The sequence below is a fragment of the Hypomesus nipponensis genome, chromosome 27 (genome assembly GCF_054491055.1).
Source record: "Hypomesus nipponensis isolate SF chromosome 27, ASM5449105v1, whole genome shotgun sequence".
Lineage (NCBI taxonomy): Eukaryota > Metazoa > Chordata > Actinopteri > Osmeriformes > Osmeridae > Hypomesus > Hypomesus nipponensis.
The window spans coordinates 4281082-4306726 of NC_140387.1; the positions used below are offsets into that span (position 1 = coordinate 4281082).

Here is a 25645-nt window from a genome sequence, read left to right on the forward strand (position 1 = left end):
GTTAAAACAAATCAAATGTAGGCTACGTGCCGTATTAGTCGTCTTCTGTACGCTATGCTTGAGTCCTAAACTCGGGCGCTACTAAGCCTACATTTATCTTCAGTAAATTACCGCAGCTCTTAATACCTTCTCGACCAAATGGGAAAATCTAATGATGATGCAAAGGGTAAAAACAGGGTGCACAAGCAGGCTTGGATACGTGACAACCACCAAGCAAATAAACAATTACAGTAGGGCTTAAATATGGGCGCAGTGCCCCATCACTTAAACTGCACAATGGCCATAAACATTCAGACACTTAGCCTTTCACCAGCAGGATTGCTCTTGACAAGCAAGGCTACATAGACCCTTAGCTGGGAGTGTATTTATTACAATAACTAAATTCAAGATCATCTAGAACTGCGAAGTTAGTGGTCATTCACCAGACAACACTGCTGGTATTAGTGGTAAGGACAGATATCTATTCTTTTCCACATCAACCTTTTAGCAGCATTTGTCCCAGTCAGGATGAGCAAAGCCAAGATTGTTCTGAAGTACTTGTGATAATGCTTATTGTGTGTCTTTATGCTATGGGAGTCAGCAACAGTCATTATAGTAGAGGCATAGCTTCCGTTGTTGGCTCAACTATCTGAGGAGGATCTGCAGAAAACAAACACCAACTTTCTTGGAGTCTTGGGGTCCAGAAGAGGAATCCTGTCACAATCTACACAATACAAACACTGTTTATATATACACCTGTATGCATGCTGTGCATATATATATATATATATATATATATGCTATATTTCGTGTGTGTGTGTGTGTGTCTGTGTGTGTGTGTGTGTGTGTGTGTGTGTGTGTGTGTGTGTGTGTGTGTGTGTGTGTGTATATATGTATATATACATATATATACACGAAATATAGCACACTGTATAGATGTGCTACACAAGTTGCTGTGCAGCATTCTGGGGATGTAATAGTGCATGCTTAAACCTGAGCAGAACTGCACCCTCTAGCATTTCCAAACAATGTCGAAATAACTGCCTATCATGATTGACGATGGGGTTATCAACCCACCGACCTTACTTCATGTCATCTGCCATTGAATTCTGATATCGTCCTGGGACCCATACCACAGAAGAAGTGCTACACTGTGTCAATAACGTACGAGCGAAAGCACCAGTGCATGTTAGGCACACACGGAGTTCGAAGGATGGTCAATATTCAGCGACCTACCACCTCTTCCACTAGAACTTGCACATGAGCTAGTATCACAAGATGATTTGCCATGCAATCAAATAACCGAGAGTAGACTCTCCTTTACGTAGATATTGATGTGTGGGTATTGGCCATAAGAAATGCAAACCAACAAGAATTCCCTAACGAAAAGGTTATAGTGGTCGAGTTGTCAGTATTATGTCTAGACACATGTATATACAACAAAGTATGTGTGTGAAATGAGGAAACTCTATATCTGCCCCATTTCACGTCTCTAATAGAGTAAGGCAGGGCGGTATATTGTCTCCATCTCTGTTTAATGTTTATATGGACGATTTGTCAATACTATTAGATGATTGTAGACCGGGCTGTGGGGTTGGTAATAGAATCATCAGTCATCTAATGTATGCTGATGATTTAGTAATTATCTGTCCATATAGTGCTGGTCTACAAGAGATGTTACGGGTGTGCTCCCAAAATGGATCAGATTTTGATGTCCAATACAATGCGAAGAAAAGTAACATCATGATTGTCTGGAGCAGGGGGGACTCTAAACTCTCTTCCCCCGACTTCTTCTTGTCTGGAAACAAACTAAATGTCATTGACGATTGTAAATATCTGGAACATTACATATGTGCTGACCTGTCTGATGACAGAGACATAAATAAACAGCGTTGAGTGCTCTATGGACAAGCCAATATGCTGATCCGAAAGTTTGGTGCATGCTCACCACCCGTTAAGACCAAACTGTTCAAAGCATACTGTACCCCCATGTATACTGCCCACCTGTGGAGGCACTACAGAAAGAGTAGTATGCACAAACTGAATGTTGCCCATAATGATGGCTTGCGGATGCTGCTAAGGATACCCCGTTGGAGCAGTGCAAGCCAAATGTTAGTCAATGCGGATGTGCCCACCTGCCCTGCAGTGCTGCACAGACTCATGTACAGCTGCATGTGCAGACTTACGACCCCCATGAACAGTATCATCCTGGTGCTGACCAATCCAGCACTAAGCTCAAAGCGTTACTTTTCAAATATGTGGACTCACTGGCGTCTGAGCCACCTCAGAAAATGATTTACCTCGTGTTTTTATTATGTCTATGTTGTTTTGTAATCTATGGACCTAGTAAGTGTTCGAAATAAAGTTTATAATAAAATAAAATTAAAAAAATCATTTAAGAATATGACAATACATCATTACAGGGTTATTCACTGGCTACTAATGCGAGGAATAACTATTGCACATGGAAAACAGATTAGGTACTCCACAAGATACTCTCTGATTATGACTCAAGAAAGTCATAAATACAAAGTTCATAAAAGTACAGAAAGTACATACATACAAACTTGTAATTCAATAAAAACTATTACAAGCATTTCATGAAATTAACAGAGAAATAAGTGTCATAACTCCACATGATTAAAAGCCTTCTTTGTCACCTGAGAATACAAGTGATAAGTGAAAATCTATGTACTCCAATTAGCACTGAAATAACAGATTGACTATAAGCAAACTATTCTAGAAAAATCCCAACACAGAGTTCACGCCTTCTCACCACAGTCTGACACAGCTGTGTTGCCTCACTGCGTGACACTGCAAGGCACAGAGTTCAGTTTCATATTGCGATTGACAGCAGTGCACATAAACTCACGTTTGAGTGCTGGGAGTCAGACAAACAGAGAAGAGGAGGAGGGGAGATGGGGAGCTGACCTTTTGTGTTTCCATGTATTAGGATACTCTTTATTCTGAACAACGTGACAAGGGCGACACATTCTGTGTTCTAGATGGAGAATTCAGAAAACAGAAAAGAAAGATCGATAGGATTTTTTTTCCCCCTTCATGAGCCCCTTTCCAATTATCTCTAAAGCCAGAATTTTCAAAGAAAGTAAAGGTAACATGTTATCTCTGAGGAGTCACTAATGCTTTCATCAACGGTACCAGTGGCTCTCAAAGGTCTTGAGGAAAACGCACATGGTTTATGACTGAATACAAGTTTCATAGTTAGTAATTGTGAATTCATGGTAATTGTTTCCTTCCATTTTGCTATGGTCTTTTATATTATGTCTTTCTCCTCAACATCATGCAGCAAGCCCCTTCCTAAAGTTGACCAAAGCATGTGCTGTACCACCTATTTTTGTGTAGTTACAGGAACTGGCAATGAAAACGTCAGACAATTCGCGGAAACAAACAGCAGCACTGAGTTAATTCAATGAGGGAATTGTTTCTCAACTTAACTAAGGCTGTCAGGGTTGACGATGATGAATTTCAATGTGTGAGTCTCAAGGAGAGCGGGTCTCTTCCTCGTCTCAGCGGTGAGCGACGCGGCCGTGCTCAGGGTGGAGAGTGGGACCCGTGTGTGACCAGATGGCTTACCTCAGAACCACAGGCAGGGTCCTCACGCATCACCTGCCCGGCGCGACACTCCCTAGGGACAGCTTGCCATGCCTGCGTTCAAAAGCCCCAGTCGCTGGATTGCTTCAGGCAGACGATGAGAGAAGCTGTGGTCAAATACTGCCTTCTACTGGTCACCACCAGCCAGAGCAAAGCTAAGGATGAGAGAATTTTTTTTTAAACCCACAAACTATTATATAATATAATACATAATAATAACGATAATAATATATGACAATTATAGCAGTTCAGCTACCAGTAGATAACTCAGTTAGATGTTGTCCACCTTGTACTTTGTTAGTGACCAGGACTAGAATTGCAATAAATTGCAAAGATTCAAAGTAGCCTGCTGTAGGGCTAATCAGTAGGTGCTATGGGATACGGTAATGCTGCTAAAACACTGGCACACTACAGGAGCATGGCCTGAATCTGAAGCTTTCTGTACAAAAGCAAGCTATTTTAAATGGCTTTTCTACAGCCATACAGGATCACAAAATGACAGATTAAAATAGAATTCAAGAAAATGTGTTGTGCCCTTGTGTGTGGGTGTGTGTGTGTGTGTGTGTGTGTGGGTTTGTGACTGTTGGTGTGTGTGTTTTCTTTTTATGATGGTAATCCAGTCAGAGTGGGGCTCATATTCAGGATCACACCTTCCATAACCAACAGAGAGAATAGACTGAGATTGGAAAGCTGATATCCTATAACTACTGCGGCTCCCAGGGGGCTTAGAGGCAGTGCTTGAATGACGATCAGGTCTGAACAGGGTCTGTCTGCTTGGCTTTGCCAGGACAGGACAGGAAGTCACAGCATACAGGTGTGAGCAAGTACATTTTCAGTGTGTTTTGTTCTGCATCGCCTTCCATCACGGCACCCGATTCGTCTCCCTGTTTTGTATTTATTAGTTGGCCTCTGGTCTGTATTTTATTTCATATAGAGAAGGAACCTGGCACGCTCGGGAATGTTCTAGAAGGTGTGTGCATGAGTGTTCGAGACGGGTTTGCTTCACTGTTGAAATGTGTGTACGTGCACTGTGTATGATTGCAAAGAAATTGTAGAACCTATGAACACAACTCAACTCTTCTGATTTTTTTTTGCAATGATGAGTCGTGTATCACAGTGTGTGAGGGGGATGAACTCAAGTGCAGAGAGACAGGGAGAGACAGGGAGAGACAGGGAGAGACAGGGAGAGACAGGGAGAGACAGGGAGAGACAGGGAGAGACAGGGAGAGACAGGGAGAGACAGGGAGAGACAGGGAGAGACAGCCCTTACTGGTCAAAACAAGAACACAACAGGGATACGCACAGAAACCCATCTGTACAGACGCAACAACCAACAAAGACTGGACACAAAACGTAACCTTAAGTATCAAACCAAACAAGACACAGGTGACAACACTCAGAACAAATGAGCAAATTGACACAGGTGACAACCCTCAGAACTAATCAGAAAACTAGACACACTTGGGCAGGGAAAACCAAGAACCTAATCAAAACATCTAACGGGCACGGCCATAGCCGTGACACAAAGCCTGCACAAGCATGATACCGTGACATCGAGAAATTGACTAAGTCTGACAATGAGAACATATTCACCTCAGTTGTTACATGATTTCCCATCCTATCTGAAGTAAATGCTTGTATCCGAAGGCTCTTTTCACCCAAAAGCAAAATCTCAAGACAAGTGATGGTGACATTTTTATGAGAAGCTGGTTCTGTCGGCGGACAGTCAGTGAGTGAAACCCAGAGTCTGGGATTCACAGTGGAATCAAGCAGAATGCCACATCATTCATAAGCCCATTAGCATACAGGCAGGGGAAACATTTTATGGTTACGCCAATGAGCTTTTGCCCTATCACTCTCTGAGCCCATTAGCTACTCCTCCTCTGCGTCAGACAGGGACCTCATTCCTCACCTGCACAAAGGCACTCTGCGGTGCTACCCTGTGCTACTGAATTATTTAAGTTGCCTCCAACAAATGTGTCCAACATGCCATTTAGCTTTGTCTAAATATTCCGAGATCTTCTGTTGTAATGTCTCATTTGAGCTGTGCGTGTGTGTGTGTTTGTGTGTGCGTGTGTGTGTTTGTGGGAGAGATGTAGAGAGGCAGTGAGAGATCCTTTTTCTTATGCATTAGACAGGTTCTTGTATGTATAAGAGGGGTGAGGACCCTTTAGCAGCACGGACAATTTGAAAGGTAAAACCTGACAGGCTGCATGAAGAATCCCGCTTCGAATGTCAAGCCGGCATCAGTTAGGCGGTAGTGATAAGGGAATGAGACCGTTTCTTTCATTCTGGGCTACCGTCTGACAAGCTGGAATGCCTGGATAAAAGCTAAAGGAAAATTGAACTAACCAGGTCTCAAAACTTGGACAGGCTGCCAGGACACTGATACAGATGGGGTCAGTCAGCAGCAAACCAAGTGTAGGATATTGTTCAGTCAGCTCTTTATTGACAGGTCACCAGTGAAGGAAGGGTTCCCCTTCAGTATGAAATGTATGAATGTCTTCCTAAACATGCAGACGGATGTTTGCATGGAGAGTTTGCATGTTCTCCCCGCGCTCACCTGGGGTTTCCTCCGTTAAAAACAATCCCAATATAGATGATTGCTCTCCGGCTGGTGTGCCTGGCCAGAACATGGGTGAGCACTTGGACCTGGTGCCTGAGCGGTGCTGTTGTGGCTGCCCACTGCTCTTGGCAGCCCAGGGAGAAAGAACGGCAAGATGGGACAGATGCAGAGACTCATTTCTCCGGTGACACTCCCCCCGGGGGCAAGCGTGTGTGTGTGTTTGTGTTCCTTGCACGTGGTGTGTATGTGTTTGTGTGTGTTTATCTTCCACGTTTGTGAGATGAATAAAGGATTTTTCTTCATAAATGGCTCCTGTTGTGTTTCTGGAATTATGTCAAACTTTTCCCCCAAATTCCCGACAGCGGTTTTCAAGACACTTTTGTACTTGAACCCAGCCATCTTGCTCAGCTTGCCTTGTCATACTGCAGGTATGGCCCATAGACAAAAGACTCCCTTTGACATGGGGCGGTGTGCTACTTTTCTGCTGGGACAAAAGCCCTTAATTCCTGCTTCCTCGACAATTCGCTGTGTTCCTTTTGAAGAAAAGGACAAAAGTGAGGCCATTGATCCGGGTACAAACTCAGCCAAGCCATATCAGTTACAACCTGTTCTATCACATTTACCCGAGGCGGGATTTAGAACAGCCAGCATATTTAGAACAGCCGCAGTAAGGACAGGGAACAAGCTGTTTAGCTAATCGCACTAGTAGACCACCGTGTCCATCCATCAAGTCCAATATCTGACTCAAGATCTCCAGGAATCCCACAGTGGTCTCATCTGGCTCTAAAACACAGTTTCCTATTATTCTGAATCTGTGTGGTTTTAGTCAAACTGGTGATTGCTGTTGCCTGAAAAATGTCCAGTTACCAGTGAGAAGAATTCACTTGGTAACTTCTCAGAAAATGGTTTCACATGTGGAATAGGTAACGATTCTGTCGTGTTTGACATGTCCTACTTTTAATAGTCAGCAAACTTACAAGACAACTGACACGTGTTTAAATACTTTGGAACAGGATTTGTACTACCTTTTTCTGTGACAACAGTTCACTTTAATACAATGCTGCCCTGAACTGCCACAGAGCAGTCGCACCAAATCCGAGCAGCAAGCTGAAAACAAAGCAGGGCGGTCAGGTAAAACCAATGGAACGACTGGGGTCTTGAGACAGGAGAGTGTGGGAAAGAGATATGGGTGGAGGTGTAGAGGGAGGGGAAGAATATCCAGGAGGACTGTGTACTCGTTTTTTTTCTCGATGTGGGAGGGAACCACGCTATGCTTTAAGAGAGGATGCACAGTCCTCCCTGAATTAGACGCTGGACTGGACGACCCTGACACAGCTGCATCATGGGAAGACAGAAGACTATTTTGGACAAGCTGGCGCGGAGCTTCCAGATTCGTCACATGCTTCTCCGACAGGCCTTGGCTGAATGTTTGGGAACCCTGATCCTGGTGGTGAGTAGAAGCCGAGGTTTGGCCTGGACTGGAATTCCAGAGAGACATCATGTGGATTCCCCAGTATCAACTGTTATTGACATGAGTGGGAGATGTGAATTTGTATGGGAAACCTTTTTTTCTGAATGATTGTACATTGTACATTGTAAACAATGACGTTATTGTTGTCTGTCTGGTGTCCAAACAGGCCTTCAGCTCTACATTGACACATTTTCTCATGTTGTGAAGCTACAACACAAGTGTGAATGTGTTCAACAAAAGTGTTTACGCTTTATTGTGTTGTATATGAGAACATAAATATTTTTTTTTTTTACACACAAAAAAATCTAGGTCTATGTAATTATTCCCCACACAGCAATACATTTATTTTGATAAAGAGAGAAAACAGTTATCTCTAGCCTCTAGAGTCACAGATTGTACTTTAAGATTTTTTTCCTCATCTGTAACATAAGAAGCCCGGATATGGTCGGGTGTAATTCATCCAGTACATTCACCTGCACACTCCCCCAAAAAATGGAGGAGTCAAAACGCAATCAACAACTCCGCTCGGCCCTCCCTGGCATGCATCGTCTTTGAAATAAAAGCCATGTGAAGTTCAACCAGACACAGCTACCTGGGTTTCTCTGTTTTCCACGGTACGGTAACTCAACAAACAGTATCTGCGGCTCGACCAGCTGAGAGGGGCTGGGCCAGCTGTTATTCTCCTGGAGCGCAGTCAGAGGTCTAGGTGCCTCAGACCGTGTTTGGCTACGCTACTGAGTGAAACCTCATAGCCCACTGGCACACAGTCTCTCTGGTGGGCTTGAGCCAGCTGTCCACCAAAAGCTCCAGAGGAACAGCCAGGAAACTCAGACCGTCAATAAGCTCCGCATTACCACCCATAACACAGGGCGTGATTTCCCAGGTCCGAGGCAGCCACGCCCTGGGTGAAGGCTACAGGCACGGTGCGAGGCCAGACCCCTGGGGTGGAGCTGCTGACGGTGCTATCGTGGGTGGTCTGCTTTTTTGAACCCGTTGGGTTTGTCTGCGCATAGCAACAGGCTTCTTGTTTAGTCTTTACTCACTCGGTTCGTTTCAGTCCTTTAGAAGGAAGAAAAATGAAAGCTCTGTAGAGGAGATTCAGGAGTGGGTTTTTTGAGACTGCACATTGTAACTGTTTACATTTAGCAGACGCTCTTATCCAGAGCGACTTACAGTAAGTACAGGGACATTCCCCCCGAGGCAAATAGGGTGAAGTGCCTTGCCCAAGGACACAACGTCATTTAGCACAGCCGGGAATCGAACCAACAACCTTCCGATTAGCAGTCCGACTCCCTAACCGCTCATCTGATCCTTAACAGCTGTGTGTGATGGATGGTCCCTGACTTGTGTTGGTCTCTTCTCTGTAGATGTTTGGCTGTGGAGCCGTTGCACAGCTGGTGTTGAGCGGGGGTTCTCATGGCATGTTCCTCACTGTCAACTTTGCGTTTGGATTCGCCGCCACTCTCGGCATCCTTGTGAGTGGCCAGGTTTCAGGTGAGAGCGCGCACCTTCACCGGCATTCTGTGAGTATTAGACATTTACAGTTGGATGAATTAAAAGGTTAATCAACAGCGAGGATTCAGCAAGACACCAATTACAAATGGAGGGAGGAAGACGCTTTCTCGTTCTCTTTGCAAAGCGAGTTGGTTTGACTTTGAACATTTTCATCACTCGTATCCACTGTCAAAGAAGGGAGGGAGAATGCTGCAGTTTCAGTGGTTTCATAATGAGACTGTCACCCACTAATACATGTGTGGCGGAGAAATACTAATCTTATAATTAGGTTCCCTCCTACCACGACAGAAAAAAGCTCAACGTACGAGGTGGAGACACCCACCCACATGAATGTGTCATCCGAGCACTTCGTCAGATTCCCCCCCCCCTTCAAAGTATACAGTAGAGAGAAAAAAACACAAGCTTTATGGAAGAACATTGCTGAGTCTTTTCACTCCCTTCTGTTTACGGTGTCACAGAGACAACCCATACTGACAGGCGTTTTACTCCCATTACTAAGGATAGTCTTGGGGCCTGTTCCTCTCTCTCTCTCTCTCTCTCTCTCTCTCTCTAAGAAAAGAAAGTGATTTTTAGAGGCGAGTTTCATATTGGCTTCGGTCTCTCTTTAAATTGAGTGTAAGCGGGCTGCAGTTCAACACATAATGGGCTTTTTCTTCTCTTCTTCTTCTTTTCCCAGGCGGCCACCTAAATCCAACAGTGACCTTTGCCCTGTGTTTGCTGGGGAGAGAGCCTTGGAGGAAGTTCCCAGTGTTCTTCTTCTTCCAGACTCTGGGTGCCTTTTTAGGATCGGGCATCATATTTGGCATGTATTTTGGTGAGTGATCTACCAGAGTCAAAACACAAAACCACACAAAACATCCGACGGCCAAGAGCTTGACCAAAGCGATGTCGATCTTCAAAGATGTTGTGACGTTTACGTCTTTCGACACACCACACCGTGTGATGCCCTCGTTTTCTACAGATGCATTGTGGGACTACGCCCAAGGCACACTTATCGTGGTGGGGACTAACGCGACAGCCGGCATTTTTGCCACCTACCCCTCAAAACATCTCACCCTTCTGAACGGATTCTTTGATCAGGTAAGGCTAAACGGTCAGACAAGCCCAATGGTTCTCTGTGTTAACTTAGCATGCTGACAGTAGCCCCTATCTGAAAACCCAGTTCCACATTTAACCCTGATACTTGAAGTCGTGGAATCCCAACAGCGCACCGCTGACCACACTGATCCAGACCATGCGTTGCAGATGATTGGCACCGCAGCTCTGATTGTGTGCATCCTGGCCATAGTGGATCCCTATAACAACCCTATCCCCAGAGGACTTGAGGCCTTCACTGTGGGTTTTGTGGTGCTGGTCATCGGCCTATCGATGGGCTTCAACTCGGGCTATGCTGTGAACCCGGCCAGGGACTTTGGCCCGCGCCTCTTCACCGCGCTGGCAGGGTGGGGGGGTGAGGTATTCACGTGAGTGCCTTTACGTTTACATTTAGTCATTTAGCAGACGCTCTTAACCAGAGCGACTTACAGTAAGTACAGGGTACATTCCCCCCCCCCGAGGCAAGTAGGGTGCCTTGCCCAAGGACACAACGTCATTTGGCAAGGTGGGGAATCGATCTGGCAACCTTCTGATTACTAGCCCTACTCCCTCACCATCTGATTCCCTTCTACCTTTTTCTCTTTAACTGTTTCTCTCCCTCCCTCTTCTTATTTTGCTGTGTTTGTTTGCGTCTGCACACAGCTGCATTTGTCTCTAAGGCCACACTTCGTCCTTCATGTAAAATTGTTGTGACGCACGGACCATTTCCTGTACTAATGGTCTATGACAGGAGATATGAGCAAAAGGAGTCCACATTTACACAAGCGTCTGTTGTCTGAAGGACTAGCTTTGTCTGCTCCAAAATCCACAGAGCCTGCAGCTATTGGTTCTTCGTGCCTATCTTTGCACCCTTCCTGGGTGCTGTGGTGGGGGTGATGGTGTACCAGCTGATGGTGGGCTACCACGTGGAAGGAGAAGCCCGGGAGAAGATGGAGGAGGAGGAGAAGGGTGAGAGAGAGGAGAGGCTTAAACTATCCAGCCTCACCGCCAAGGAGTGTGCATGAGTTTTTCATCTTTCCCCAGGTCCATATGTTGACCTGTCGGCTGTTATCCACATGTGGGCATTTTACAATTCAGTTATATTCATTTCCCAGTTATATCGTGTTTTATATCCTGCCTTTGATACAGTTGAACCTCTCTTTTGGTATAAAGTGTGACTCATTAAAATCCATCAGATAATGATAAGATCATACCACACTCAAAACATTCAGATCATGGTACGAATGCCTGTCTAGAACAGTATGTTCTCTCCACATTTACGAGCATGAGGAACCCGATTCATGTATATGAACACATACATAAGGGGTATGGAGGATTTGCCAGCAGTATTTACACGTCCCTTGATTTTCAATTGACTATGAAGCTTTTGTTTCAGTTACAGTGTCAGCAACTCCTTCAAACCAGGCAAAGAACCCGAAATGTTCCACCTTCATGCTTTCTATCTGATACAACTATCACAACCCTGCTTTAGCACAAGAACCAACAAACAACAGATTCAAAAGATAAAGGATCTCCTTACAAGTATTTGAAATCTGTTGTTTGCTGTTGAATTCATGTCTGGATTCCAGAGAGTAGAGGGGCTGAGATCAAGCCATCTAAAGGCATTTTATGACTCCTTTTGAGGGATTCCCTATTTTTTCCATGACATTTACATTTTTGCTGCTGGGCAGGTCAAGCAGATATGTCAGATGATATATTATGTAGATGGTGGTATGCACTCATGAGTTATATTCAGCTGCACCAAAGTCCATCAGAATCAAGGATAACAAAAATATAATAATAGAAGTACAGGTGATCTATGATAAACCCAGAGAGCTGTTGCTAGACGTGAATTTGCACCGACTACTTATAAATCTGTAGGATCTGGTACTGGCAACAGCACAGGTGTTGTTGTGCAAGGATAGTTTTTTCCACCCGATAAGTTTCACCAGATGTGGAGCATATGTGCTTGTGGGTTTGGGAAAGGAGCCAAACGTAGCTGTGGACCACATGCTGTGCAACGTGAGCAACACAACGGTACCAGGAAGATAAACCTACAGTAACCTAATAAAACATGCATGTCAGAAAACAACCCACCCCAAATAAGGTTAACGATTCAAGTTCTATGTCAACGCCTCACAACCTGGGTGGTTGAAGGATCACACATGAAACCATACACGCATTAACAATGTACTGTTCAGAATGAAAGCGAGAGAGAGACTAAATGTAACAGCTCAGAGCAAACAGCGGTGGTCCGTCAAAGGGTGTCTGGGCCTCAGGTTAATTGTTGCAGACTTGTTACAGTCTTTCTTTCATGTACAACTCTTTCCTATTTTATGTATAAAAACAATAAAATGATATAGCACTAATCTCGGACTAATGTGTATCGTGTTTATCTGAACTTTTCTTCAACAATTCTACATGATAGAGAGTGAGGGGTGGGACCGATTTATGGTCCTGTGAGGCCCCTGGGCAAATATATTTTTGAAAGCCCCCCACGCTTTCCTAAATTGGTGTCTTTCTTGCCTTCCTCGTCTGGGTAGCTGTCAGACAAGGTCTGACTCAATTGAAAGGGTTTGATTTCAGCTCGGGTACGGCCATCAATATTAAACTTCTCCTTCCCCTCAAGAGTCACACCTGGCTCCGAGCTCTCATCTGCAAATGGTCAGCTTGTGCCGTGAGCACAAAGCGCTCCTTGGCGTTCAATTTCCTCAGAGGAAATTGACCTGAGGTCTTAGACCCGAGACTCTGAGGCCCCCTTGTAGCCCGAGGCCCGGGGCACTGGCCCGCTCCATTATCTGGCCTTGGTGAGATAGACAGACGTGTAAGATGGCAAAAACATCTCGGCGGCCATTTTGAAACGCTGTTTACAGAGCCTGAAACCGAGGTGCGTCTCGTTTCCTGAGTCATTTAAATTCCGAAAACCACTAAATGCTGGATTGTTGTCTGCTGAGAAAATGGAGGGGGGGGGAAGAAAGGAAATTTCTGTGGGACACTAAATGTCATCTGTGAAATGTTCAGCTTTGGAACGAATATCAATGGCAGAGATCTGGCCCCAGAGCAGTCTGAATCCTCTAAGCTTCAGAAAGGGCTGGGTGACATTTGGAATCACTCTGTGGTGTGACCTTTGCTGTTGGGAGATCAACACACACATCTGGTGTCAATCATTGCCTCTGAAATTACCTGTTTTATCTGTACACCCGTCCATGGCTTTAAGAAGAAAATAACAAAAAAGTTTGACCTAATAGGTTATGTATCTACAAATACACTGTTCCCGATATGTCAGTACATAAATTATAAATCAGTCAATATCTTCATCTTTAATTAAGGACTTTGTCTGATGCTTGAAGGTTCATATTTACTTTCTGTATTAAATCAAATATTTACATCCAGATCACTGGGTCTGGTACAATAAAACACAGGGTGAACGAAACATTATTTACCAACAACACAGTTGCAGTCACATGCCAGTGACTAGGATGTAAGCTATGACAAAGGCGTTCCACCTTCTGGCTCAGTTGCAATAGACAAACGTTAAATAATACAGATTTCGTTCTGCATCGTCATGTCACTTCCTGTGGTCAAAGCATGAGTTGGTTTACCTCAGCATGCAGCATCTTCGTCTTCTGACTCAGGTTGTCATGGTGGGAAAACCAGAAAATAGGATCCACAGCACAGCTATGTGGTCACGTACTGAACATCAATATTCACCGACAACCCACAGAATCACTACGGCAGCATGTTACAATCTTCCCCGGAATTGAAGATTGCTTTTGCGTCAAAGCAATTATGTAAACAGCTCACATGTGTCATATACTGATCAGATGGTGACCTTTTTTACAAACGCAAAAGGATTGTTATTAAATTGCAACGCAAGGTCACAAGGGAACATATCTTCAAAATGAGCAAACGTCATTTTAAAGCATACTGGTTCATGTGCTGTATTTCAGCGATAGACCTTGCAGTGGGTGGCAGTGTGTTGCAGCCAGTCCTTCAGCTAGAGGGAGGGGTGACCCCTGGTGAGTACCCTGTCACTACCTCATCCAGGAACCACAACAAAGATGGCAGAATGCTTCTGATTGGCTTCAACTCAGGCATCGGGGGCAGGCAGGCTGGCTCCTCCCTCCCAGGGCCTGACAGGCCCACGGTCGGGTCCCTAAAGCTCACTCCAGGGCCGAGCTCCATGGTGTCCAGAGAGAGCCCGGCGAACAGAGGGGTGAAGCCCGGTGTGAAGCTGTTCTGCTGGGCACCAGCATGGAGGATCGGCCGCTGAGGCTGATGGATGACACTCCTCCTCCGGACACGGGGTAACCCTTGGTGGTGGACACGAGGGGGTACGGAGGCCGATGTGCCCCTGTTGCAGTGCTGCTGGTTGGGCTGGTTTCTCCGCAGCGAGGGGCAAGGCTCCAGGACTTCCACCTCGGGCCAGTAACAGCTCGCAGGGAGAAGGGACGGATCGAGTTTCTTATGAAGGGAGCCGGTTCTCCTTCTGCGCTGAGGTGGTTGGGTTATCCAGGTGAGCAGGTTGTCTTTTGAGATGCCTGGGCTTCGGCTCACGTTTGTGGGAGCGCGCGGCTGCCGGCCCTGCCGTGTCCTCCTCTGTGTGGTTTCAGATGATGCTGCGTGGACCGGAGGCCTCTCTGGGTCACTCTCCTCTGTCGCGGCAGGTTCCGCGGTGCCCCGAGGCGTTGTCGGGGTCGGAACCCGCCGGAACCTGTTGAGTTCTTGTCTCATCGGCGGCCGAGGCTTGCGCTGTAAATCCCGCAAATCTGTCGATTCAACTGAATTGAAATCGAGTAGCTTCTGCAGGGGGCATAGACAGCATGTGAGGAGGTGTTCGCGTGTGTGTGTATGTGTGTGTGTGTGTGTGTCTGTACGTGTATGTCATCTCTATGGAGCTACCTGGAGTAGAGGTGTGTGTGAGCTGACCCGGGAGTAGTGCACTGGCACACAGCCTTCAGCCCATGAGTCACAGGGTGAAGCGACAGCCTCGGAGTCCTCCACCCACAAGGGGGCGCTCTCTGCCACCTCCCCCTCATCCCTCGCCAGGAACAGCCAGTCCACTGTTTCAACCAGGCTGCTGCAAGCCCAGAAGGCAGTGTATGGTACCAGCTTGCCAGAGATGGAGAAGAGAATGAGAGCAAGTCAAACATTTTTATGAGACAGCGTTTAAACGGGATGGTAGTCTATCATCTTCATTAAGTCACGTACCTGTTTTTCGATGTACTGTTCATAGCATTTGTCCAAGACGGTAGACTTCAGATCTGCTATGATCTCTGCCACCACTTCTTCCCCCTCCTCCTGTGTCGTCATAGCAACCCAGGCGTTCTCTGTGAGGCGACCGGGAATTATGTCCACTGCTTCCACCGCCGAAGGGGGCGGAGGAGGGGGCACGGGTACCGAGCCTGCCCTAGGCTTTTCCCCTCGTGACTTGGCTGCCGAGCGGGACATGCTCGCACGAATACGACACCTGCAGGGTTTTTTATTTTTTATCAATGTCCGTTTATATCAATGCAAGTGTACTTCCATGTGCCTATGATTATACTTTATCCACTACTGTACGTTGCTACTCAAAACTCGAAAAGGCACGAAAAGTGCTCAAAGATAATAGAGAGATGACTAACGGAAAATATAAGTGAGCTCGATTATGTTTAGGATAACTGACTGTATAGATCTTTATTTTCAGAATTTTGTGAATCACAAACCATTTTTGTCATATACAAACGTTTGCAATAAAGAGTAGCATACTTACCGGCGCGCAAGAAATATTGTGTAACCGTAGTTGTAATGTTCTAGAACGCCAACGTAACTCCACTTTTGCCGTAAGTAAGTGTATCTTACTGTTGCTCAGCAACCGGAGCATAAATAGCTGTGACATGGTTAACCAACCAGATGATGGCGCCAAAATTGCTTGGGTACGGTGTGTTTCGAGTGACGAAAGGATTAAGACAGTTTGGTCTAATTGTACAAGCAATAGTGGAATGCTATACATAGAAACAGTTACCAAAGGGTCATCACCCCAAAACAATGACTGACAATTACAATGAAAAAAAAATTCTAGCAGAGGATGGTTTCGATCCATCGACCTCTGGGTTATGGGCCCAGCACGCTTCCGCTGCGCCACTCTGCTAATACACCTCCTACGGTGTACAGTTGGGTATATATTGTTGAATTGTGTTGGATAACGTGGAGGTTGGGAAGTTGAACTGGCGACAAGAAGCCTTGGTTTAAGTTAAATTGATCAAGCTAATCTTAACTGACAATGTGAGGCAATTAAAGTTATGCTGCCAACATTAGTTTTTGGAGCTAATGTCCATGTGTTGTGCAAACTCAAAAAGACAAGCCAATATGGTAGGCCTATTGTCTTTTTCTGTTTAGATTTGCTAAGCATTCCTGTTACTTAACCCACCCACGCACTGTGAAATTGAACAAATGTGTTGTGTGATTCATATCATAAGTCAGCACAGATAATGACAGGTTACCATCACTCTATAAGAAAAAGCATATTTAAATGGTGAAAACAAACACTACACCTCAGATAATAACAGGTTATAGAACACCAAGTGCATTTAGGTTAACGGCACACAATGTCCTCCAAAGTCTTCTGTCACGACCAGCATAAAGCTAGGAATGTTATTATCTTGAGCAACAAGCCTAGCATCATAGTGATGTCCAACTGACAGCAGAATACTAAAATTGTGACAGAAGTGAGTCCCTGGTTCTCCTGAAAACCAGATAGTACAGGGAAACTTGTTCACCTATCATATATGGTATTAGGAGGCGTCAGAACTTTGATTGACACCGTTTTTTTAGATGTGCTCAATAAATAAATGGAATTAAGTGATTGATTTTTAAATGTAGATCATGCGTTTTCTGTTAAATAACGTGACCAGAGAGAGGGTTAATGGCCATGTCTACAGCCCTAATGACGATGTACTGTACTCACAATGTATTTTCAGTACTGAGTCCAAATGTGTTCAGTTTGTCAATCCCTGTTTAGCACAGTAACTAGCCAGAACCCAGAGACTAACTTGAACTAGTTTGTGTCATTGTGACAAATCAGGAATGAACCACCTTTAATGTTTGTCACCGAAGGCTATCAAGGTGTCATGGACAGCCTGTGTTAAATACTGTAGATTGCAGGACTAAATGTCCATTGAAGGTAGTGGATTGTAACAAGACGTTACAGAAGATACCACTATTGTATGCCCTTTTTTGTTTTGTATTGGTCCATGTCAGTCTAAAAAGAAAAACCTTTCAAGCACGTTAATCTTATTAAGCATCTGAACATTGAGTTTAGACATTGAATTGAAACAAATTTGCATCATACCTCATGAGTGATTTATGTGACGTAAGACTGTATCATCACACATGTTTTATGAAATTATTTAAACGTAGTAATTTCTCACGAATGAAGGTTGCCTAAAAAACTTGTGTGTCCGGGTCTTTGAATGCTTGCAGTATTCCAGTCCTCTGAAGGGGAAGGCATGGACCTTCAATTAGCACACACCTTCAGTTTATTGAGTGAGTACCATCTGCTGATGATGTCACATGCCCGAGTGCCCATGCCAGAACTAGCCCAGTACAAAAGACAAATAAACACAGGGTAAAACACACAGTTTTTATTCCAAATAATTGGAATATTACACAAAAGGAGATACAGCTAAGAAAAGCTGAGTTTCAGTCTGTCAACTAAATGCAGCCTATTTGTTTAAACAGTGACTGAATGATAAACATACAGCCGTTGGAGTACTGTCACTACCAGGAAGTATTGAGCCTTAATGCTGTCCTGAACCACAAATTAGTAATACTGATTGGAATGTGATTCCATCAAGGAACCATGTCGGTTTATTTTAACTGTCATGGCTCATAGGAAACCACCATGGTTACACGAGGACATCTGAAACAGCACTGTCTGTAAGACACTATCCATCTGTCACTCAACAACCTGCCATGCAATGAAAACATGGTATTGGTCTGCACACAAAGGCTGTCAGAGGAACCAAAGTTTCTTGAATGTCAGCATGTGCACTAATGAGCAGATTACCCTTAGGAACATTTCAGAATATCAGACTGCGATATGAAGACCGTCATTATCATTCTGGCTCTGATTCTGATTGAGTATATCAGTAGCTCAATGGCATGGTCCCCTTCTTAGCTTGTATTTTATTTCATAATTACATTATAAAATGTCTTCTTTTTTTTAACTTTATATTATCCAACTGACTTGACTTTTTAAAAAGTACAATCATCATTCCATTCTGACAGCAACACAATGGTTCTATTTCAAAATGACATTTGTATGAATTTTAAATTTGCTAAATTGAGAAGTCAGAGAGCTATATTAGATGAGTTCAAATTCAGACGCATCAACAGTGTAAGAGGAAAAACCTGTTGACACAGACATCCTAATCCACAATGATAACAACTGGCCGAGTGGAACCTTTTCTTTGTCCTGACTACAGAAGGAACTTAAGCGTCTGAACGGCAAATATTTAAGATTTTGACACTTAAAAAAAGCCCTGTCTGGGTATCTCTCCAATAACAGCAGGAATGTGTGTGTGTGTTTGTGTGTCCCTCATTAATTTTCTACAATTATCTGAAGAACTGGCCACCAAATTCAAAATATCGCAGGTGTCCTCTTTATAATCCAGTGGAGTGTTTCGCCACGATTGACGTTGTTCGAATGAGCATTTCGACATTCCCCATCTTTTATGAGCCTCCACGGGCATCATGGGAAATCCTCCCAGCCCCTTCACTCTGATCATCATCACAGGCACTGTGCCCTATATAATCCCAGGAATCGGTGTGTGTCACCAGTTTTATCACAGGCACTGTGCACTATCTATAGTTCAAGGAATTTGTATTTCTGTATGATCTCATTGACATATATTATTCACCGACTGCATCACGGGCACTATTACACTAGATATTTTGTAATTCTATGTCACTGCAAATGAGTGATTTGCAGCAGAAGCAATATATATACCAACCGTCTCTGGAGGAGCAGATCACTGGCTGAGATTTGTTCTCCTCATTAGTTTTTCTGGGAGTTTTTCCTTGTCTTCCTTGAGGGTTTAGGCTGGTTGAGGGGTTTTCTATGGGCGTATTGGAAGCTTTTTGTGACATGCTTGCGTGTAAAAAGGGCTATACAAATACATTGTTATTTGATTTGATATGGTTACTGTACAGTACACTTAAATCTGTTACTGAATATTCATGATAGGTGGAAGGTTTTAGCACGTTTCTAATGCAAAAGTAAACCATTTTTTGTAATCCTATGCTAAGGTAAATGAATAAATGTAATCCACAGGAAGCAAGAAATTCATTAGTCATTAAGTATATGTCTGAATCTGATATTATATAGAACAACATAGCTTTTGGCATGCAGCCACAAGCTGGTTGGACTGGTCTGACTTCAACATCCCGGCAGCAATCCTCAGGGTTTACACCTCTTTTGACATACCTGTGATGTAGATGTTTGTGTACGTACGAGACCGAGATGACAGCAGTCTCGTTGTGGGACCATAAGGTGTAGGGTGAAGAAGAGCCTTGAGAAGTATTTGAGCCAGTCTGGAGAAGCACACCTGTGGAGTACCTGGAAGCCTGAGATTGGTTCCGCTTGTCAGTGTGGGTGCACAGGTAAGCCGTCCCTACACGCACACCGGGGTATGGAAGGGATGTGGAGTTTTATTAAGCAGATTTATTTTCTCTGCTGGTGGTGAGAATTACACATTTTATGTTACAGATGAAATGACTGAAACCAGATGGTCAGTTGTGAAATACAAAGTTTGGTTTATCTGCTTTTTAAACTAGCACTGATTTTTTAAATTGATACACACACTGTATAGAAAACTAAATGCACTGGCATATAGAGTAAACATAAAACAATATCGGTCATCAACATCAGGAAACATACTTATATTTCATGTAAGTACATAATAAATCTGTCAAACATTGCAGAGAGATTTTGATTTGCATGACTCTAAATGTCAACCCAGACAGAGACCACATTGTGGGCTCTACTGGCTGTACAACCTACACTGTAATTCGGTATGGACTGTAAATAACTTGATTGATGCTTGGTTTGACTGTTCAAAATGTCCCTGTCCCAAATGGAACAAAGAGTGTAGTGTAAGCTTTGAAATGGACTACAGACTTAGAAAACAGTCCGTCCTATGAAACAATCATTTCAGTGGCATGTTTGCCGGTGTGACGAGCATGGTTGACACTAGTGGACAAACATCAAACACGGACTGAGATCAAACATGAACTTCCATCAATAGCCAATCAGGTTGCCATGTTTAACACCGATCCGTCACCCTGGATGGAGAACACAGGCCTATCTTGTCAGAAAGGTCTATGCTGGTTCTATTTGGGGAACATTAGGGTCTGACAAATTAGGATCATGATGAAAGAGTCTATTTGTTACAATCGGCAAGGCAAGAGTTGAGATTGCGAACATGGCTTGAACATGGTGTACATGTCGTGCATCCCTATTTTAATTATTAATAAAAACATGTGCAATATACAATTTTGTCTACACTACAGAACATGGCTGAAACATGATGTAAATATTGGAGCTTTAGTAATGCAGTGAAGTGACACGTATGTGCGCGTTGTTAGCTACAGCAGCCACCATGTCCTTCAGGGAGACAGAAGAAGAGATGACTGTTGACCCGGAGGAGATGAGGGAAGAGACGTTTCTCAAAGACCTCTACCAGTTCATGATGAAGAGAGATTCACCTATAGAAAGAATTCCCCACCTCGGCTTCAAGCAAAGTTAGTATCTTAATCTCCAACACACACACACACACACCACACATAAATAGCATATATTGATGTAAGAAAACTCTAAAACATTCTGATTTGTGTTTTGTGTTTGTAGTTGACCTGTTTTTGATGTACAAGACTGTGGCAAAAATGGGTGGCTACCACAAGGTAAAAATGCATGGTTATGTCCCAAAATTCCCAACTTTATATTTCATTGTCAAAACAAGCTACCAAAATTACCAAGTGGAATCATTACAAGTAATACTTCTTCTGAAACATTTGGCAAACCGATATGGCAACTTCTTAGAAAATGTTGCCACATTCAGTGTTAACGTAATTTAATGATTTACTCAGAAACGGTGGACTGTTACCAACCGAATTATTTGCATTTCTAAAGAAGTTGCCATATCTGTTTGCTAAATGCTTCAGTTATTATTTGTTATTATTCCCACTTTCAAGGGAATACAAGGAAGTGGAAAGTGACAGATATATCACAATTATGTGTGGGTATATGTGGGTATATACTGTATGGTATACCTGTAAAGCATATCAACTGCTAATTCAAAACAATTCTAGGTTTTAAGTGGACTTATTATTTATGTTAATTTTTTTTTTTTTTTGCTAGTCGGACTGTAAAGTTAGAAAAAAAGGTGAATCGTTTGAACAACAGAAAGGACTTCACCTGTAAAACTAACTCCATTCCAATAAACGGTTTGAGAGCAGCATTTGACAGTGTTCCGTCCTCTCCAGGTGACTTCCCAGCAGCTGTGGAAACAGGTGTACAGCACCCTGGGAGGGAACCCTCGCAGCACCAGCGCAGCCACCTGCACCCGCAGACACTACGAGAAGTGAGTCAGGCCACGCACCGACATTCCAACACACACTGACACAAGACGAATGGCTCTTGCTACGACCCCGCGTTTGGGGTCAAAGAAGGAGAGAGAGACACGGAAGGGGGTGTCGAGGGATGGCAGCCGAACAACGTTCTGTTGTGACTCGATGAGCCTTGATGCATATTCCTTTGCACGGTGAGGATGGGTTTCACTCACAACTGTGCTTTGTGTCGCTCCAGGCTCATCCTGCCATACGAATGTCATGTAAAAGGCAAGGACTACATGGAAGTCTTACCACCCCGTCCCAACAAGCGTTTCTACTACAACAGCCAGAGTGCGGATGAGGAGTGTCCCAGGGTCAAGATGAAGACGAATCATACACCCCTCTTGCAGCAGGTGCACTGACAAGCATGCACACATGCACACCTACATTCACACAAACACCAATTCTTGCCGCTAACTCTTGGTCTTTCCTTTGCAGACCTACCCGATGGAGTCCACTGTGAGGGTCATGCCTGTAAGCTACCAGCAATACTATCCCTCCAGCCATCTAACTCTGCCTTCCTATGTGCCCTTGCTGCCACCCAATGTCTCCCATTCAGTGCTCCAAAGTGCCCCTCAGGCTCCACTGCCCTACCCACCCCCTCGATCCCCTCTGAGCCCCACAGAGATGGTTCAACAGCCCCTGGAACACCTACGCTACCTGGCAGAAAGATACAACCGACATATCTCCCAGCCCCTTGACCTGAGGCGCAAGGACTCCAGTCCAGATCCCTGCAACCATCCAGCCTCGTCCTTCACCCCGACCTCCGCCATGAAGCCTCCAAAGTTTCTAAACAAAGTCGTGCCTCTCTATCAGGCCAAGGTTCTGGCTCGAGAGGAGGGCTGCGAGAGGCCCAAGACAGAGGAGGGCTGCGAGAGGCCCAAGACAGAGGCGGGCAAGAGCTCTCCGGTCTCTTTCACGTACCCGCCGATAAGCAGTGATGGCTGCGTCATTGACCTCACCTCCAACTGGTCTTCCCGAAGCCCACCCCCTGCCCCCAACACCCCAGCCCAATCTGGGAGCCCCATCCCCCAGGTCAGAGACGGGCCCTGCGATCCCTCTATGGTTCACCCGCTGAAGCCTCTCAAAACCCAGGTGCGTCCAGAATTGCGAACACAGGTGAAAGACGAGAACGCCCAAACCAGTTCAGGGCCTCTCAATCTCAGCCGTTCTCAAACCAGCCCCTCCAGAGAGTCTGGAGGTAGGATGGAGATCCAGATCCCTCTTGCGTTACTCCAGGACTGGATTAAGGAAGGCCTGCTGTGTGGTCCCACGGCCGCTAGGGTTGCCAATCTGTCCTTTCAAACATCCACAGGCCCAACCTCTTCTCGCACTCCAGGCCCAAAGCATGGGGAGTGGGCACTGGCCAAGCCAGACATCCCCTCCTCTAGATCTGACCCCACCAACCCGCCCTTTCACCACCCTTATGTCGCCCAACAAACACCCACCTACAGTTCCCACAGCTACAAGCCAATCCCATCCCAGGGCACTTGGGACGTTCGCAGCCGGGATGTATATGCCTGGGAGGAGCAGGAGGCCAGAAGGCCTTACCACGCCAAGACCATGCAGCACCAGACTCCACAAGACAGAAATCCCAGAGAAGACCAGTCTAAGAGTCACTCTAGTCCCCAACCTCTGGAGCAGGATGACCAAGGCCCAAGATCCCCGGTGTCCTCTTGCTCTCTGGGAACTCTAACTCCTGAAGAGTTTGTGAAGCTGAAGAGACTCATCTCCAGCTCTTGAGTGACGAGCAAGCAATACTGCAACTCTGCAGCTCACCAGAAGAAGACAAGCAACTCTGCAGCTCACCAGAAGAAGACAAGCAACTCTGCAGCTCACCAGAAGAAGACAAGCAACTCTGCAGCTCACCAGAAGAAGACAAGCAACTCTGCAGCTCACCAGAAGAAGACAAGTAACTCTGCGTCTCGACCAGAAGAAGACCAGCAACTCTGCAGCCCTAGCACATTTGGCGCCCTAGGCAAGGTTTGTCTCTCCCACAGCCCTACCTCACTGCTAGTAGTGCGTTTGAAACAGCGGGAAGATTAATTTCATTATATGCACTCGGGAATTTGCCGCCCCCTCTTCATGCCGCCCTAGGCTGTCTATGTCGCCTGTAGTAAGGACCGGCACTATCCGCAGCTTACCAAAAGATGACAAGTATACACCCTTACGGAATATCTTAAATGTTGATACTGGAAACCGGAAACCGGTCTTGTTAAAATCTACTTCTGACACGTATCAGAGTATCAAATCAGATGAATTTGTATGGCTCCTTTTTTTTTTTTTTACAAACAATGTCAAGGAGTGCTTCACATAGGACTGCACCTAAACCAACCTCAACCCTCAAGTATGGCCTGTCTATTTTTAGGTATTGAGAGGAAATTGTTGTTTCTAAATTGAAGGTAAAATCTTTATTATTATTCTCAGGGTTCTAAACATGTGAAGCAGTAAAATGTTAAAACTGGTAGCATTTACATACTATAGGAAAGATGGATGAGAAAGTCTCTAGTCTATTGAGTATTGTAAATATTGTGATAAATATATTGGGGTTCATACAGCGACCTTTTAAGCTATATTTGTACAACTAATAAGCATGTTTTTGGAAAACAGGTTATGTATTTGGTTTCACAAGGACCAGGATCAGCTTTTACATTCTTGAACTGAAAGAAACTGTAAAAGTTAAATTGTGATTCAAGATTCATATTGTGAATGGCTTTTCTATTGTAATTGTCAGCAACATATTGTGGCAAGTTTGTAAATATGAACAATACAATTTTTTTGATACTTTTTACAATGTAATGATCCATCGTTAATTAAAGTTTTGGGAATATATTCCAAAAAATTATGGATGAAAAGACAGTATCAGGCATGTCATTACAGCAAACATCACCAGACCATTGTTTGAAGATCACTCATAGAAACATGCAGTCACAAACCAGTGGAAAGACCTCATGTTAATAAGATTATTTCCTTGTTAATCAGGAATCCATTCTGAACCTTTCTTTAGAGACAAGATACTATAAGTTTGTTTTGTTGTGTCAAGATGTGAGGGCTATCTTTAGGATGTGCAGAACACCATCGCATGACTGACATCATTAGGCTCGTCAAACATTCTGTTGCCCTACAGTTTGCAGGAAGGAATGTCTTTTGAACTGGTGGGTACAATTGAAAGCATGCCACCAGGAAGATAATTGTTTATCCACCTGTTGGTTTTGTTGTCTTTAAATCCACGTGTGTTAACCTACAAAGATACCTGCGGTGTGAAGGAAATAATTTAGGATATTTTAGACACTGAGGTTTGAGGAAAAAAGGCTTTTTGCTTCCTTGTTCCATGGGCGTATTCCGAGCCGTGTTGATGAGCCCTCTTCAAATCATCAGCTCATTGATGCATAATGTACTGATGCTTCCTTATTGGGAATGGGTGAAGGGGCAAAAATATAAGGACAGACCATTTCTTGAAGTAATACCACACGTATAATTTGTCATAAAGTAGGACAGTCTGCATGATGCCTTGATTAGTTCATACACAATAAGCATTTATGCCAGATAAGTTGACAGTAAATCCAGAGTACGACACTAATCTTTTAAGATCACATTTTTATGTAATCAACTGTGGCAATTTACCAGGAAGGTAGGAGACATTGTGATTCAAACTAATTCTAAAATGTGTATGCATATAGCAGGTACTGGATTGTTGTTTGTGATTTTGTGCTGAATATTTAGATAATGTTCCACAGATGGATTTGCATAAAGAACTTTCTAAGTTAAGTAAATGTGTA

General features: G+C 44.3%; 3 protein-coding genes across 3 annotated transcripts; 2 read left to right on the forward strand and 1 right to left on the reverse strand.

The window, feature by feature from the left end:
* The first annotated feature begins 7472 nt into the window (after nucleotides 1-7472).
* Nucleotides 7473-12593, forward strand: aqp3b (aquaporin 3b). Its single transcript, XM_084693675.1, has 6 exons — nucleotides 7473-7607; nucleotides 8996-9122; nucleotides 9820-9957; nucleotides 10105-10223; nucleotides 10389-10606; nucleotides 11050-12593. Exons 1-6 carry the CDS (start codon nucleotides 7500-7502, stop codon nucleotides 11240-11242), a joined length of 903 nt encoding a protein of 300 aa, XP_084549801.1. The 5' UTR covers nucleotides 7473-7499; the 3' UTR covers nucleotides 11243-12593.
* Nucleotides 12594-13541: 948 nt separating this feature from the next.
* On the reverse strand, nucleotides 13542-16033 carry LOC146220483 (uncharacterized). The gene is made up of 4 exons (XM_084693987.1): nucleotides 15970-16033; nucleotides 15429-15687; nucleotides 15120-15329; nucleotides 13542-15020 (listed from the first exon to the last, which is right to left on the reverse strand). The coding sequence occupies exons 2-4, from the start codon at nucleotides 15666-15668 to the stop codon at nucleotides 14211-14213; spliced, it is 1260 nt and encodes a 419-aa protein (XP_084550113.1). The 5' UTR covers nucleotides 15669-15687; nucleotides 15970-16033; the 3' UTR covers nucleotides 13542-14210.
* A 4743-nt stretch (nucleotides 16034-20776) lies between these two features.
* On the forward strand, nucleotides 20777-24710 carry arid6 (AT-rich interaction domain 6). Its single transcript, XM_084693966.1, has 5 exons — nucleotides 20777-20999; nucleotides 21106-21158; nucleotides 21741-21838; nucleotides 22063-22219; nucleotides 22305-24710. Exons 1-5 carry the CDS (start codon nucleotides 20828-20830, stop codon nucleotides 23607-23609), a joined length of 1785 nt encoding a protein of 594 aa, XP_084550092.1. The 5' UTR covers nucleotides 20777-20827; the 3' UTR covers nucleotides 23610-24710.
* The last annotated feature ends 935 nt before the right edge of the window (nucleotides 24711-25645 follow it).

Excerpts from the sequence above, each read along its gene's own strand:
- aqp3b (XM_084693675.1), top strand. The coding sequence starts at position 7,500 with ATGGGAAGACAGAAGACTATTTTGGACAAGCTGGCGCGGAGCTTCCAG. Across the intron at positions 7,608-8,995 it reads TGGGAACCCTGATCCTGGTG|ATGTTTGGCTGTGGAGCCGT; the intron begins GTGAGTAGAAGC and ends TCTTCTCTGTAG. Across the intron at positions 9,958-10,104 it reads CATATTTGGCATGTATTTTG|ATGCATTGTGGGACTACGCC; the intron begins GTGAGTGATCTA and ends CGTTTTCTACAG.
- LOC146220483 (XM_084693987.1), bottom strand. The coding sequence starts at position 15,668 with ATGTCCCGCTCGGCAGCCAAGTCACGAGGGGAAAAGCCTAGGGCAGGC. Across the intron at positions 15,330-15,428 it reads AACAGTACATCGAAAAACAG|CTGGTACCATACACTGCCTT; the intron begins GTACGTGACTTA and ends ATCTCTGGCAAG. Across the intron at positions 15,021-15,119 it reads CACACACACCTCTACTCCAG|AAGCTACTCGATTTCAATTC; the intron begins GTAGCTCCATAG and ends TGCCCCCTGCAG.
- arid6 (XM_084693966.1), top strand. The coding sequence starts at position 20,828 with ATGTGCGCGTTGTTAGCTACAGCAGCCACCATGTCCTTCAGGGAGACA. Across the intron at positions 21,159-21,740 it reads AAATGGGTGGCTACCACAAG|GTGACTTCCCAGCAGCTGTG; the intron begins GTAAAAATGCAT and ends CGTCCTCTCCAG. Across the intron at positions 21,839-22,062 it reads ACCCGCAGACACTACGAGAA|GCTCATCCTGCCATACGAAT; the intron begins GTGAGTCAGGCC and ends GTGTCGCTCCAG.